Genomic DNA, 14583 nt, shown 5'->3' with positions numbered 1-14583 from the left:
TGTGATTACCTAAAGCAAAGAACAAGCCAGAGCTGGAAATTGAAACCACAATTTCGATCATTGAACTAAAATTCATATTTAAAAATACTTGGATCGCTTTCCGCCAGGCGGCAGTACCGCTGCGGCATTGTTGACGAAAGTGACATTTTTATGTGCCCATATTTATTTGGACAATTAAGTGACACAAGTACTAATTTCTTTCCAACCAATGTGCAATTTCCGATATTAAATGTACGTAAGAGATGTACTTCGATTTATAATTCCGAAATTTTGTTCATATCGTGTTAAATAACATTACTAATTAAATCGATGTTGGTAACCTAACCTCAATATTTCAGAACATCCGTGTGCAATAACAAAGATGCCAGAAACGACAGAGGAGGACATGGGAATGTCCGTTCGTTTAACGAACGATGACTTCCGGAAGCTGTTGATGACACCAAGGGCATCTGTCCCATCTGCGACTCCTGCTTCAGTACCAGGAACTGCTAGAGATGCCAGCGCGAAGACTGCACAGACCCCAAATGTTAGTGGCGGTAGTCGTGCAGAATTGCGAAGGAAGAAGAAGAGTTTCTACGCCAAGCTGAAAAAACAAGAAGAGGATAAGATGGCCGAGCTGGCGGAGAAGTACAGAGACAGAGCCAGAGAGCGCAGGGATGGCACGAATCAAGATTATCAGGCAGAGGATCCAATGAACAGCGCTAGCGCATATCGCGCAGTTGCGCCGGATTTGAAGTCAGGAATGGACGCGGCTGAGCGCAGGAGGCAGATGATTCAACAATCAAAATTCTTGGGAGGTGATATGGAGCACACTCACTTGGTGAAAGGCTTGGACTACGCTCTTCTCCAAAAAGTATGAGTTTGCTCTTAAGTAAAAGACTCTTAGGAATAAATATGTTACAAAGAATATTTTGTTCTACAGGTACGTAGTGAAATAGAAGCAAAGGAGCACGAACAGGAGCAAGAAATGGAAAAGTTAGTGAAGCCAAAGGAAAAGAAGGACAAGAAAGAAGGAGAGAAGAAGGATGACGAAATGCAGTTCAAAACCAAGATAGGACGCAACGTTTATAGAACAGTTATGACCATGAAGTCCAAGCAGATTGAAAGAAATGAATTATTCACTCCTGGCCGTATGGCTTACGTGATAGAATTAGACGACGAGAATACGGATGTAGACATACCAACAACTCTGATTAGAAGCAAGGCGGACGTGCCTACTATTGACAATACTCCTACTTTGACGACGAACGACATCGTAATAAATAAACTGGCACAGATTTTGTCCTATCTTCGTCAGGGCAGCCGTCATGGCAAAAAAGGAAAGAAGAACAAAGACGGAAGATCTAGGCCTGATGACATGAACGACATGGATATTGCTCCGAGGCCACAGGACGAAAGTATCTACGGAGACATCGGTGACTATGTTCCGACGATTGACAAGAAAGATTCGAATCAGCCAAGAGAGAAAAAGAAAGGTTCTTACTTTGACAAGCCTGAGACTGGCTTGGACGCGGATGATAAAGCGAACACACCACAGTTACCAAACGTTGCACCTTCCAATTCTGATATTAACGCACCGAAGAAGGGTGCTCTCCTTAACAAATTAGCTGCCGAGCCAGAAGGCTATGCGGAGTGTTATCCAGGGCTGGACGAGATGCAAGACGCCATAGACGATTCGGACGACGAAGTAGACTATACCAAAATGGATCTTGGTAACAAAAAAGGCCCAATCGGCAGATGGGACTTTGATACACCTGAAGAGTACAGCGAATACATGAACAACAAAGAAGCTTTGCCAAAAGCAGCGTTCCAGTATGGTGTAAAAATGGCTGATGGAAGAAGAACGAGGAAGTATAACAAAGAAAAGAACGAGAAAGCTGAATTGGACAGAGAATGGCAGAAAATCCAGAATATTATGAACAAAAGAAAGCCCACAACAGTGTTGGACGGTGCGTCGGAATTCAAAGTACCTAGATATTGAAGCGACTAGTGTCGATTTTTGAGTTAATTTCAATTCACGTAATATCATGTGTAGTATATACGCTATATATGTATGTGTAGTATCGAATGTTACATAATTTGTCTATGGCTATCACTTGTACAAAATCAGAGGCATAATAAAAGACTGTATAATATTTTTAAAACGGATGTTGTTTCTGATCTGCATTATTATTGTGAAATAATGTTATTACTGTTGTAACTTGTAATCGAAGGCTTATGTAAGATTTTTCATTCGTCGCGAGCAAAGATCCGGACATTCATGACCTAAAACCGACCAAAACCAGTACGAAACTAGTCATGTAAACAGACTGTTGACCTATGACCAATTGATAGGGGGTTTACCCAAACTCATTTGAACTGGTTAAAACTAGTAATTAATGATAATTTGTTAAAAAAAGAAGAAAGAGGAAAATTATTCACAACATATTGACGTATTCAAGATATTACGTTACGCGTTACTATTCCAGATTGAAATGCTGAATTTGTTTTAAAACGTTCTAGAAGTAATTCTCATCATTCTCGGAAGAGAATGATTTCTTAGTAATATCTTTAGGTAGCTGATATAACAAATAGAATGTATAGAATTATTTATTGCACCATGAAAATGCTAATTGAAAAATGAACCAATTTATATCAAGAATATCAGATTGTTATTTATCAAGTTAATATCAAATTAATTTCGAATTTCAGAATAATTTATATTCATTCCTTGATAATTCCATTCATTATCAACAAATGATATAACATTTAATAATTATTAATTAAACTATTAATCACCATCTTTTTCAGTAATGAACTTTTACAGTTTGGAGCATTCCCAACTTTTGGAGTATTTCACTTCTTATCTACGTTTCGTGAAGACTACAATAGGAATGCAAATATTTGACGATTCACATTCTCAGCTGCAATTGAAAATTTGCCATGTTTCTTTCTAATTCTCTTTAGCATTCAGATAACGATTAATCTGATAAGAATAATTGTTGAATAGAAATAAGAACGCTATATAAAAACAATCTAATATAACGAATAAATATCAGTTCAAATGTCTTGTAGCTTCTAAACAGATTCTTACAGTTCGTTTCAAAAACTGACCAATATAATTGTATAATCTCACCGCAATGCTAATGAAATTTCAAAATATTTCCAATGACAGTGAGGCATGATCTTCTTGACAGTGAGAGAAAAAGCTGGGAGAACCATGTGGGCAATGGAAAATCGAAATAATAAACGAGGCGAGAATAAATAAAAAAAACGAATTGAAGAACAGTTCTTGACCCTGATGTGGCTGATACAACCAGCTTATATAAACGTTCTACGTTTTAGTATAGTTCAGTCAGATAACTGCAAGTGTTGCTAACCGTCAGCAGCCGAAGAGCAATTGGTGAAGTGAATGCATGTCAAGCGGGACAATCGGAGAACTGTCGACGTCGATTTTCTGATGCTGTTCCTGAAGAGCTTCTTCTCGATACGTTCCTACACCGTGAACACCGTAAGCCAATCGCCTGAAATTTTGTAAATATTATATTACATGTTTACACTACTTTACGCTTTAATACACGAATAATTCAAACGCGTATAAACACGTAGAAAGTAGAGTAATGGTTGGTATAACAGCATATTGGAAATGTTTCTGGTGTTAGTAGAGGGCATACTGTATATAAGTTAGTAGAGTTTATACTGTATATAACTTTAACAACACATCCATGGTAGATAGAAGTAGGTGTTTCTCTCTATCTTGGAACATACTTTCCCCTTTGCACAGCTTCTCTCACACTTCTTCTCAATCTTCTCTTTGCAGCTCGCTTGAAAATACAGTGAAAGTTAGAAGAGTGCATTAAACGCGTTGCAAATAGGTACGTACATATATGATGCATATTACACTGTAACGCTTGGTGTTTTGAGTTCATTGAAGGGTAAAAATCTGAAGGAGAGACGGACCATAGCGAGATCGGTAGTCATAGCAATTTACCGATCTTCCTTAAATTTCTTCCACTTTAACATCTCGCTATGTCCGTCTCAGCAGAGACATGCAAAATCTATGGTTTAACATATGAAACGAATGAAAATTAAATTTCGACATTTAGACGGCAATGGCGCAACTGAAAGTGGCCATAATCGGCCAGAGCCCCTTCGCAGCCGAGGTGTACAAGCTCTTGAAACAGAATGGTCATCAAATCACGGGAGTATTCACAATACCCGACAAAGGGAACCGAGAGGATCCTCTAGGTAGGGTAATTTACAAACCTACAAAAAAGAAAGAAACAAAAAATCTGCCAATTAACTTTCCAGTACTGTGACAACTTGACAAGACAGTTATCATGACAAACATTCTTCCTACAGCTGTCACAGCAAGAGCTGACGAAACTCCAGTCTTCAAGATCAAATCTTGGAGGAGCAAAGGCGTGACGTTGCCAGAGATTTTCGAGATGTACAAAGGGATCGAGGTGGACTTGAACGTCCTTCCATTCTGCAGTCAGTTCATCCCCATGGAGGTGATTAATCATCCTCGCCATCGCAGCATATGCTACCATCCGTCAATACTACCGCGGCACCGTGGAGCTAGCGCTATCAGCTGGTTAGTGGTTTTAAATTAATCGTGATAACGCGTTACGCAGTAGCCCAAAATAATGAGCGAGGACGTTCGGTCGCCTCTGCGCGATTTGCCGCTCATTTATCACTCGAGGCGAGGGGGGGAGCGTAACAAGACACCGACAGCGCAAATCGAAGTACATACCGGTATCTTGGAACCGGTTCGACTCCGTTTTCGCGCGTAACGTTATCGCAGCGCGTAATACATGTTTGTGCATAATTTCTGTCGTGATAAGCGAAACGTATCGTCAGACAAAACTGTGCATATCGTTCTCTGGATAATCTTCACTTTGTTGACTTCTTTAGGACCTTGATAGAAGGAGATGACACCGCAGGATTCTCTATCTTCTGGGCTGACGATGGCCTCGATACGGGGCCTATCTTACTTCAGAGGTCCTGCAAGGTGGAGCTCAACGATACTCTGGACACTTTATACAACAACTTCCTGTATCCCGAAGGCATCAAGGCCATGGCAGAGGCTGTGGATCTCGTGGCCAAAGGACTCGCTCCGACGATTCCTCAGACGGAAGTCGGGGCCACTTATGACCCCATGTTGAACAAAAAGGAGCTCCAGAAGATAGATTGGACGAAGCCTGCGAAAAGAGTCCACGATTTCATTCGTGCCTTGGATAGCACTCCAGGTGCTTGGACCACTGTCAACGGCGAAGAAGCTCGTCTGTTTGGATCTACCTTGTGGAACGGTGATAAGGCACCGGAGCATGAGATCGAAGTCGCTGTAGAGGACAGAGTGGGTATCATTCACGAGGGTGGATTGCTGATCAATACCGTTGACAATCAATTTATCAATGTGGAGAGAATAAAGATCGGTAGCAGAACCATCCTTGCCAGCAAATTTGGTCAGCAGAATGAAAGTACTATGCTTGAGTTCACTGACGAGGAGAAGAGGAACATAGAAACGTTGAGGCGTATTTGGGTCGACATTCTGAAGACAAACGTTGATGAGGACACTGACTTCTTTGCCTGCGGTACATGAAAGAATATTTCAATCGATATCGAAGAATTAAAACTTCATTGATAATAAATTGATCTCATAAATTAATCTGATCTTTCCTTACAGGAGCAGGAAGTATGGACGTTGTGAGGATGATAGAAGAAGTCAAGGACAACCTCGGAGTGAACCTGCAGAATATCGACGTTTTCATGGCTCCGGTGTTCAACGAATTTGTCAACACAGTAGTTCTTGCAGCCAGAGGTATCTCCGCTGCCAAGGAGATCAAGTATGACACCGTAGAAATGCAAGCAAACAACATGGACCTGAAGTTCCCTAAACAGTTATTCATAAACGGAGAATTCGTGAACGGTAGCGGAAGGCCTCTGAACACGATTAACCCTCACGACGAGAGTGTGATCTGCTCGGTCGAAACTGCCACCGCAGAGGACGTGGACAAGGCAGTCAAGGCCGCCAAGAAAGCCTTCGAAGAAGGTGAATGGAGCAAGATCAGCGCCAGGGAGCGTGGAGCTCTCCTTTTCAAGTACATATCTTCCTCACAGTATTTACAATGTATTATCAATCATTTTGTAATATCCAATGTTCCTTTAGATTAGCAGATCTAATGGAGGAGCACAAGGAAGAACTAGCCACCATCGAGAGCATAGACTCCGGTGCAGTGTACACGTTGGCTCTGAAGACCCACATAGGAATGTCCATAGAAACCTGGAGGTATTTCGCTGGCTGGTGCGACAAGATCCAAGGTTCCACCATACCGATAAGTCACGCCAGGCCAAATCGTAACTTAACGTTCACTAGAAAGGAGCCGATCGGCGTTTGTGGCCTCGTCACTCCATGGAACTATCCGTTGATGATGCTCTCCTGGAAAATGGCAGCCTGCTTGGCAGCGGGCAACACCGTAGTGATGAAGCCAGCTCAAGCTTCGCCTTTGACAGCGTTGAAATTCGCAGAGCTAACTGTAAGAGCTGGCTTCCCACCTGGAGTGGTTAACATCGTGCCAGGAAACGGTACTGAGACTGGGAACGCCATTTGCGAGCATCCTCTGATCAGAAAGCTCGGCTTCACCGGGTCCACGCAAATTGGACAGACCATCATGAGGTCCTGTGCTAACAGCAACCTGAAGAAAGTGTCCTTGGAACTGGGTGGGAAGAGCCCTTTGGTCATCTTCGAGGATGCTGACCTTCAGCAGGCAGTCAAGATTGGAATGGGCAGCGTATTCTTCAACAAGGGAGAAAATTGTATAGCTGCTGGTACGGTATTCAAAAACAATTGACGATTTAAGATTTGAAGATTAATATATATGCATCCTTCGTTTTGAAAATAGGTCGACTGTTTGTGGAGGAAACGATTCACGACGAGTTCGTGAGAAGGGTAGTCGAGGAGACTAAGAAGATATCCATAGGAAATCCTCTGGATAGAAGCACAGCCCACGGACCGCAGAACCACAAAGCTCATTTGACCAAGCTTCTGGACTTCGTGAAACGTGGAGTGAAGGAAGGAGCTCAACTGATTTATGGTGGGAAGAGATTAGACCGTCCAGGCTGGTATTTCGAACCAACGATCTTCACAAACGTCACGGACGACATGTACATAGCCAAAGAGGAATCTTTTGGCCCGGTTATGATTGTCTCCAAGTTTAGCTCGAAAAACATGGACGAAATGATCGCCAGGGCTAACAATACCGAGTATGGATTGGCTTCGGGTGTCTTGACAAAGGACATCGGCAAGGCACTGAAATTTGCTGAAAAGATAGAAGCTGGAACGGTGTTCATTAATACTTATAACAAGACGGACGTGGCTGCACCGTTTGGTGGCTTCAAGATGTCTGGCTTTGGCAAGGATCTAGGCCAAGAAGCTTTGAACGAATACTTGAAAACGAAGACCGTCACCATAGAATATTAGAAGATATCATTAGCTTCTCATCCATTTTCATTTTGCACTCTTATCTTTGCACGATTCTTTACACACTGAAAGCTACTAGATTTGTAAGTTCTTACGATTTATTTTTTATTCATATTGAATAAATTTATTGAGTATTTTTATATTTCCGTGACTTCTTCTATTCTTTAACTCCGGAAGATAATCGTTATCTCTTGAGATATCTCTCAAGAAGTAAAAAAAAATCTCGCTCCCACGCAAGTAAGCTACGTAAACAGTTTTTACACAAGCTCGTTCTAGTCCCTCTTTCGAAACTCCAGATGCTCCGACATGCTTTTTTGTTGAGAAACAAGTGTGCTCCATTTCTGTGGGTAGTCGACTGTTACACCACTATTTCTTTCCAACATCTTTTTGCCCCTTTTTCTCCTATAGGTCTATGTTTTCAAAGTCATTTTCAAACATTTCTCTGCAACTGTTGCATTCGATGATTGTAATTGATGGAGAATGTATTGTAGAATATTTAAGATCCTAAGCTGCTTCAGCCTATTCTACTTATACAACAAAGTATTGGAAAAGGAAATTATGCAAGTTATACAAATTATTACAAAAGTTAAAATGTAAATTTTTCATTGTAAAAATTATGAAACACTGTTCGTAATCTATTAAAATCTTTATAATGAAAGACCACAGAGGAACGTTTCTTTTCTTTCAGATTTTGGAATCTTCCTGCTAAGGTAATTAACAAATAGATCAAAAGAGAAAGAGATTTACTACATTTGTCTCGTGTTATGTATCATTATCATTTAAAAATTCCTTCAGCCATTAATCTTTTTATTAACTGTTATTTCAAATCATAATTCTCCAGATACATAAAAAAGAAAACTAAATAGAACATATAAAACTTTAACTAAGGAATAAAGTAAGGACTTTCCAGATGTTAATGGTCACGTATTGTTTCTCTGTATCTGAAAGTCCAGTAAAACTACCACAAAAACTAAAATAGGAATACCTATGGACAATCCTCCACGAGCAAGAGGGAGTTGCCATAAACACCAAATCTCTCTCTTCCCCTTTCATTGAAGCTATCCCAGAAAATAGCAGCTCTATTTTATGACGGGTGTCTTTGCTTTCAAAAATTAGTTTTAAATCCCTAGAAGGAAAGAGACGAATAAAATGAATAACAGTAATGGAAACTGGTGAAAATTCTTTCTGACGGCCGCGAGCACGGCTTTTTCTTTACGGCTTTCCTCGAAACGAGTGTTCGTTAAAATTTCGAGGATTATCGAATTAGTTCGACGACCAGGCTACTACGGGCATTCTCCGTGCGGCATTATTCATCGTGAACAGGAAATGCAAATTTTCCTCTGGCCCGGCTATGCCCCCTCGCCTTAGGACACTGCTCTCTGACCCTTTTCCAGTCCCCGTTGCTTCCACTCTTCCATACACTTCTGTTCATCTTTTTTTTCTACCGCTTCCACTCTTCTTTCCCTCTTTTAGGCAAGCTCCAGACGAAACCTTGCGATCAACTACAAACTCGCGATAAACTCCGAATGCTTTGGAAAACTTCTATCCACTTCAAATCGAGATTCCACAAATTATTATATTTCGACTCGTCTCGAAATAAGTTTTAATGTTTCTAAAAGCAGAGCACACGACGGATTCCATTTTGCGAGGAGCGTAAATACCAGCCGACGCGCCGATAAAAGGGCGCCGATAACTGCAGCTCGGAGAGGTTTCACTAAAATTGACGCGGCCAAAATTCAATTCGCGATCCACTTAACAATTCCATTGGCCGGCTAACGGAGGAGAGGCTAACGCATCCCGTATCCATAGCGCGCCCGCGGGTCCCCTCTTCACTCGGAGGACCGCACCACGTGTTTCTTTCTCTCGGGATCCTCCCTTCTCCGCAGCTGTTCCGTAAATCAAGTTCAGTGTTCAGTTGCCCTCGAGACACCGTGCTGGACGACAGTAGTACACCGTGTCTGTTCGTCAATTTTCTGCACGTTATCTGACCCGACAGTATCCGATGCGAAATCGTTTTTAAAAACAGTGTAGTGCAGTGTCGAAGTAATCCAGCACCTATCCTCAGTTCTCCTCGTTCTCGATCCTCTGATTATTCTTTATCCGGGAAAAGAAACGGTCTTTGTATGACGAAATTGAAGCACCAAGTTAACACGATAGTGTTCAGAGGCTATTTGTAATCTTCTTTGTTCTCCGTTTCCCTTCAGTTTGATCTTCGTAGATACGTTTAGTCAAACTTTCCTTGAATATGCGTGTGCTTGATATTTAAATTACACATTGCAATTCGTTACAATTTTCTTTCATCTTTAAGTATTAGTCAGTTTTTAAAAGAACCGTCAGATGATTTCTTCTGACAATCTAAAATACATATATTGTAGACTGAAACTTCTCAAATACATGAGTAACGTTAAGCTTCCCTCTTCAGTTTCGCACCGTTGTAAAATTGTATTGGTAATAATTTGACTGCAGCAATTAAAATAGAAATTCAAAGGCTTCCAATGAAGTTATTGTTCGAAGTGATTCCGGATGTCGCACAGCTGTTGTGTATGGTAATTATAACGCGAGTCCAAATGGATTTCCCAGACAGGTCAAGGCTTGGCTTAACTAGCCACGCTCCTCCAAACGTTCCTCTCAACTTGCCTTAATTTTAAACACGGTTCGCGGAACTTACGAGCAGTGAAAATTAGATGTTTAGGAAGTGATGCATCGTGCGTTCTTAGTTGTGCTGGGTAAGCAAGCTCACGCGTATAGCGTGATGTATCGACGCTAGCTTGTTGATTCATTCGAGAAAAATCAACTACAGCGTGGTGTGCATGAGTCATCCTGGGTCACAACAATAATACTAACTTGGAGAGATTCTCGTTCCGTTCTCTGCCAGGGAATCTTCAAAGCGTTTCCGACTGGTCCTTCATTCTTTTCCAAATAATTTTTTCTTTAAATTCCATTTTCTTTAAAATATTGCTCACTTCAATAATTATCAGCTACTTTAAAAAAAAAAAATTGACATCTTTCCGAATCCAACTGGTTGTCTTTATCTTCAACCATATCTTGTTCAAACTCTCATCATTAATCACAAAATGACATTGAAATTAGAAAACCAAGTATCAAGTTTCTCTCTTCTGATCTTCAATTATTTCCAAAATGCTTTTAATTCCTAGAATTTAACAGATTCGATAAGTCCATAATAGAAAGAGAATTATTCAATCATTCAAAAGTGTTCCTTTAAAGGAGAAAGAGAGAAAGAGAGAGAGAGAGAGAGAGAGAGAGAGAGAGAGAGAGAGAGAGAGAGAAAGAGACCTCGTTTCTGGTTCGATTTTGGTTTTTGAATGATGAAGATGGATTCTTGGATCCTTCCCAATTTTTTTCAATTCCATTTGTTTGGCGAGTTGGCGCAGTTTTTCCATGCATTGCGATTCAATTCATTTCTGAGGCAGCTGAGACTGTTATCGCTGTACTAGAAAAACATTCCAGGTGGTCCTGTAAAAGCGGGTCGACTGAATGCATTTCAAAGGCCCCCACGTGGTCCCCATGATTGCGCAATCGTTCGCCCTACGAGCACAGAGGCCGATGATGCTGAAAATTACACGCCACGTTGTTTAACTACTGAGAAAGAAAAGACTTCTTTGTCGTCGATCTCTTGTTTTTCTCCTCTTTTTTAGTTGCTGTTAAAATTAGTTCTCAACCGCACCTTCTCATTTTTTTTTTATACGTATTTCTTATTGATGGCTTAAACAAGCTTGACATAAAATCATTGATAATTCTAAACACAGTCACAGTGATTTTGCAACTTGCAATTAGCAGAAGAGAACAGAGATGTCCCTTCAGATTTCAACTTTTCATATTTTTTCTTCTTCAAATATTATCCAAGAAGTAATTTCAGAAAGAAATTTTTCATTGGTGAAATTGATCTCTGGTGTGAATATACGCTCTACGTTTCAAAGTTCTTTTGGAAACGGATAGAAGAAAGAACGCGACAATATGCGTAACACTGTAAAATTCGACGACAGGCTCGTCCTCACCATGCGTAAAGCAGATGTTCGTGTTTTACTTGATGCCAGCCGGCGTTTCGAGCTGGGGTTTGCAGGCTTTCCGCCACACAGGAGAAAAGGGGCAAAAGCAGAGAAGGGGAGGGAAAACGACGAGGGTGACGGTGGCTAGCGAACTAGAAAAATCCCCTGTATCCGTGTCAAGAAGACTACTGGCTCTGATTCTTAAACGTTACGCGCATCAAGCACGTTTTCCAAGCCAGAATTTGCTCTTCAATTTGATCAAAATTTTACGTATATCGACTCAAGATGAGGAACAACATCTTACGGTGAAAAAAAAAAGAAAGAAATTACCGAGAAAATCTTCTTTGATTTTTTTTAAAGTATTAGATCAGCATGGTTTGATGGTTTCGGGCCATTGATACTAATGGTTCCTTATTAGTTTCTGCAACGTGTTTTTAGCAAGTTAAAGGTATGGAAATCGTTTGTCCCAACTGATAGCAGTAGGATTATTGAAAGAGAAAAAAAAAAAGAAAGAAAGAAAAGAATTGATTTACCTTGCAGATACTGTTTCAAGAGTATTCATTTAATATTTATTTGTAACTATTTAGATTCAGGTTTAAACCAGAGAGAGAGAGAAAGAGTCTTCATCTAAAGTTTATGCAATTTTCTTTTTTCATGGGCTTAACATACACGTCAAACTTCCAAATATAATTTCATCTTATGTCTGTTATGATAAGGTGTGAATCTCGTAGGAAGAACTGCAGAAAATTGTACATTTCATTTATTTTCAGCCTGGAATTTTTCAAAGTGGAAAAGGAAATGTCCAAGGTTTCCATGTCTTTTTGTTGTGCTTAGCTATGAATCTATCAAAGGTGATATCTCGTGCAGCTATCCGCCCCTTCCTGTTTCCTCTTTGCAACTAGCTGGGCTAATCTTTAAACCACAGCATCCTGTGGGTGTACAAATGTGAAGCAGTTATAAAGTTTCTGCCCGAGTGACAAAAATACTCAGTCAAAAGACACTCGCTCTGGAGTGTACGCATCGTGGACCGAACTGGTCTTTAGTTTTTACACATCCTTATGTTCCAACATGGAAATCTCAGTGTTACACAGTGTGTATACGATGTGACACGAAAGTTACATGACATGTGTAAGTGTTCAAGTCTGAATCTGGAAGTTAAAATAGTGACAATTAAGCATCGAGTAACGGGAGTAATTTGCATTTGCTTTTTACAGTATTGTCACAGGGGAGTGTTCTGGAAATTAGTGGAAATAATCTCGAAACTGGCTACGTTGCGGCTCGTCATCGGGCACTTTGCTGCTTTTCAAAAATGCAAGCTGCCTTTTGAAGGGCAACACCGTACTCAGTGAATCACATTCAAGTGAACAGTTTTTTCTTTTCTTTTCTTTCACGTCGTTAGCAATCGCTGAACTTTTTTTCTTTTCTTTTCTTTCCTTTGTTCTTTGTACAAGTATCTAGAAATAAAAAAGAAAAAAAAAAACGAGAAACAGAAGAGAAAATCGTGCCTTCGGTACGATTACAATAAATAATCATGCATTCCGAACAATTTGTTAACTATTCTTTTTTTCTCGTCCTTTATCAATAAACACACAACCAGCAGAGCTCTCTAGTATTTCCTCTTTTACAGACATTTTTTTATTTCGTCTTAAATAATTATTCCTTATATATAACTATGAATTACCGACAGAAAGAGAAAGAGAGAGAGTGTATGATGATCGTATGAATGTTGTTAACGAAAAAGATCATTGTCTCACGATAACTCGATCTGCAAAATGAGAAAATTTCTTGTAAACGTAACACTAATTTTCTTCCTCTTTTTTTCTTAATTATATATTATTCGTCGAATAATATAAAGTGCAATGTCTGTTATGCTCGTGGCGAATGCAGTTACAGTAAGAAAGGGGCTAATTTCATCTTTTTGTCGCAATTTAAAAGAAAAGGAAAATTAAAATAAAGAAAAAGTAGAGAAAATGAGAGGTAAGAACGTAGAAGAAAAAAAAATGAAAATCTAGCGCTTATTTTCCGGTAATAATAAGGCAATTTCGATTTTTTTTTCAAAATTGTTCGCGTAAAATTTGTCACCTATAAAAAGTCAGTCTCATTTTTGTCTACGACGTGCCGTGATAATAACATATTTCCATTACAGTTTATGTACAACTTGCGACGATTCCTCTGGGCAACGATGGTGCTTGACGCTTTCCTTAACTTTTATTTGAACTTCTTAAATACACGAATATCGTCACACTAAGTTAGATTTTCTCCAATCTTTTATTTGACATTTCAGAGGGGAGGGGAGGGGAGGGAAAAAAAAAAAGAAAAAGAAACTGAACGGTTTAACAATAATGTTGCTTCACAACCATCGTGGCCCAACGCTATTCGGAGAGCACAAGGAAACACAGTCTCCTTACATGTTGACTCCGATAAAAACTTCTTTTTTTTTTTCTTTTTTTGTTTTAACGTTAAACTTTCGATAAAGTATCAAGAGTTAGAACCATTAAAAAGGAAATGTACAACAACACGTAGAACTCTTAGCTTCTGCCCTCAACGTGCCCCCTATTTCCTCCCCATTTTAAAAGTATTAAAACGCTCAACTATCAAGGAAAAAGGAGGCTTTTCACTAGCTAGCTTCTATATAACACTCGAGCGATCGTGAAGTTAATCAAAGCTAAGAGAAGAGCACTGTTTTTCAAAGAGTACACGTGTATACTCTTGCTCGATTTGAACTACTACGGTGTAAGAGGCACTCTGCTGGCCAAAAGTACAAGAACCGTCTAGACTTGGTTAACAAACTTTCAGCTTAACAGCAGGTACTCGATCAGGATTATAAAGGATATAATCAACAGGTACTTGATCAGCTATGTTCATTAGTCTGAGCAAACTAGCGAAAGGATTATTTAATAACAGACTATGGATGTTTGGAAAAAAATTATGTGAACTTCAACTGTGAACTCACCAAAGAACTTGGATGCTTCGTTTGCTAAGTATCATAAACGAATGCTACTTTTGACGCTTATATATATATATATATATATATATATATATATTTTTACCTACGCTGTGCACTTTCGCACACCTATAAATTTCTAATAAACATCCGCAATCTATTTATTAAAG

General features: G+C 39.7%; 2 protein-coding genes and 1 long non-coding RNA gene across 6 annotated transcripts; all 3 read left to right on the top strand.

Annotated features, from left to right (window-relative positions):
- Nucleotides 1–90: 90 nt before the first annotated feature.
- Nucleotides 91–2144, top strand: LOC122533813 (protein Red). The gene is made up of 3 exons (XM_043663885.1): nucleotides 91–231; nucleotides 339–853; nucleotides 923–2144. Exons 2-3 carry the CDS (start codon nucleotides 362–364, stop codon nucleotides 1979–1981), a joined length of 1551 nt encoding a protein of 516 aa, XP_043519820.1. The 5' UTR covers nucleotides 91–231; nucleotides 339–361; the 3' UTR covers nucleotides 1982–2144.
- A 1176-nt stretch (nucleotides 2145–3320) lies between these two features.
- LOC122533812 (cytosolic 10-formyltetrahydrofolate dehydrogenase) lies at nucleotides 3321–7601 on the top strand. Of its 4 annotated transcripts, none has more exons than XM_043663881.1 (8): nucleotides 3321–3490; nucleotides 3800–3854; nucleotides 4086–4227; nucleotides 4342–4576; nucleotides 4897–5576; nucleotides 5669–6083; nucleotides 6152–6810; nucleotides 6885–7601. In XM_043663881.1, exons 3-8 carry the CDS (start codon nucleotides 4092–4094, stop codon nucleotides 7460–7462), a joined length of 2703 nt encoding a protein of 900 aa, XP_043519816.1. In that variant the 5' UTR covers nucleotides 3321–3490; nucleotides 3800–3854; nucleotides 4086–4091; the 3' UTR covers nucleotides 7463–7601. The 4 variants fall into 4 exon arrangements, with proteins under 4 accessions (XP_043519816.1, XP_043519817.1, XP_043519815.1 ...); XM_043663882.1 differs by having other exon boundaries at nucleotides 3321–3513; XM_043663884.1 differs by lacking the exon at nucleotides 3321–3490 and adding an exon at nucleotides 3534–3717.
- Nucleotides 7602–10409: 2808 nt separating this feature from the next.
- LOC122533820 lies at nucleotides 10410–13070 on the top strand. The gene is made up of 2 exons (XR_006307782.1): nucleotides 10410–12597; nucleotides 12684–13070. It is a non-coding gene; the product is annotated as an uncharacterized LOC122533820 (long non-coding RNA).
- The last annotated feature ends 1513 nt before the right edge of the window (nucleotides 13071–14583 follow it).

Source organism: Frieseomelitta varia, unplaced genomic scaffold (assembly GCF_011392965.1).
Source record: "Frieseomelitta varia isolate USP_RPSP 00005682 unplaced genomic scaffold, Fvar_1.2 scaffold_555, whole genome shotgun sequence".
Taxonomy (NCBI): Eukaryota; Metazoa; Arthropoda; class Insecta; order Hymenoptera; family Apidae; genus Frieseomelitta; species Frieseomelitta varia.
The sequence above is the reverse complement of the archived record's forward strand: the minus strand, read 5'-3'. Positions and strand labels throughout refer to the sequence as shown.

Bases quoted from the DNA above. Each gene is read 5' to 3' on its own strand.
- LOC122533813 (XM_043663885.1), top strand. From the start codon at position 362: ATGCCAGAAACGACAGAGGAGGACATGGGAATGTCCGTTCGTTTAACG. The intron at 854-922 runs GTATGAGTTTGC...TTTGTTCTACAG, and splicing joins ACTACGCTCTTCTCCAAAAA to GTACGTAGTGAAATAGAAGC.
- LOC122533812 (XM_043663880.1), top strand. From the start codon at position 3,392: ATGCATGTCAAGCGGGACAATCGGAGAACTGTCGACGTCGATTTTCTG. The intron at 3,491-4,085 runs GTAAGCCAATCG...TTCGACATTTAG, and splicing joins GTTCCTACACCGTGAACACC to ACGGCAATGGCGCAACTGAA. The intron at 4,577-4,896 runs GTTAGTGGTTTT...TGACTTCTTTAG, and splicing joins GGAGCTAGCGCTATCAGCTG to GACCTTGATAGAAGGAGATG.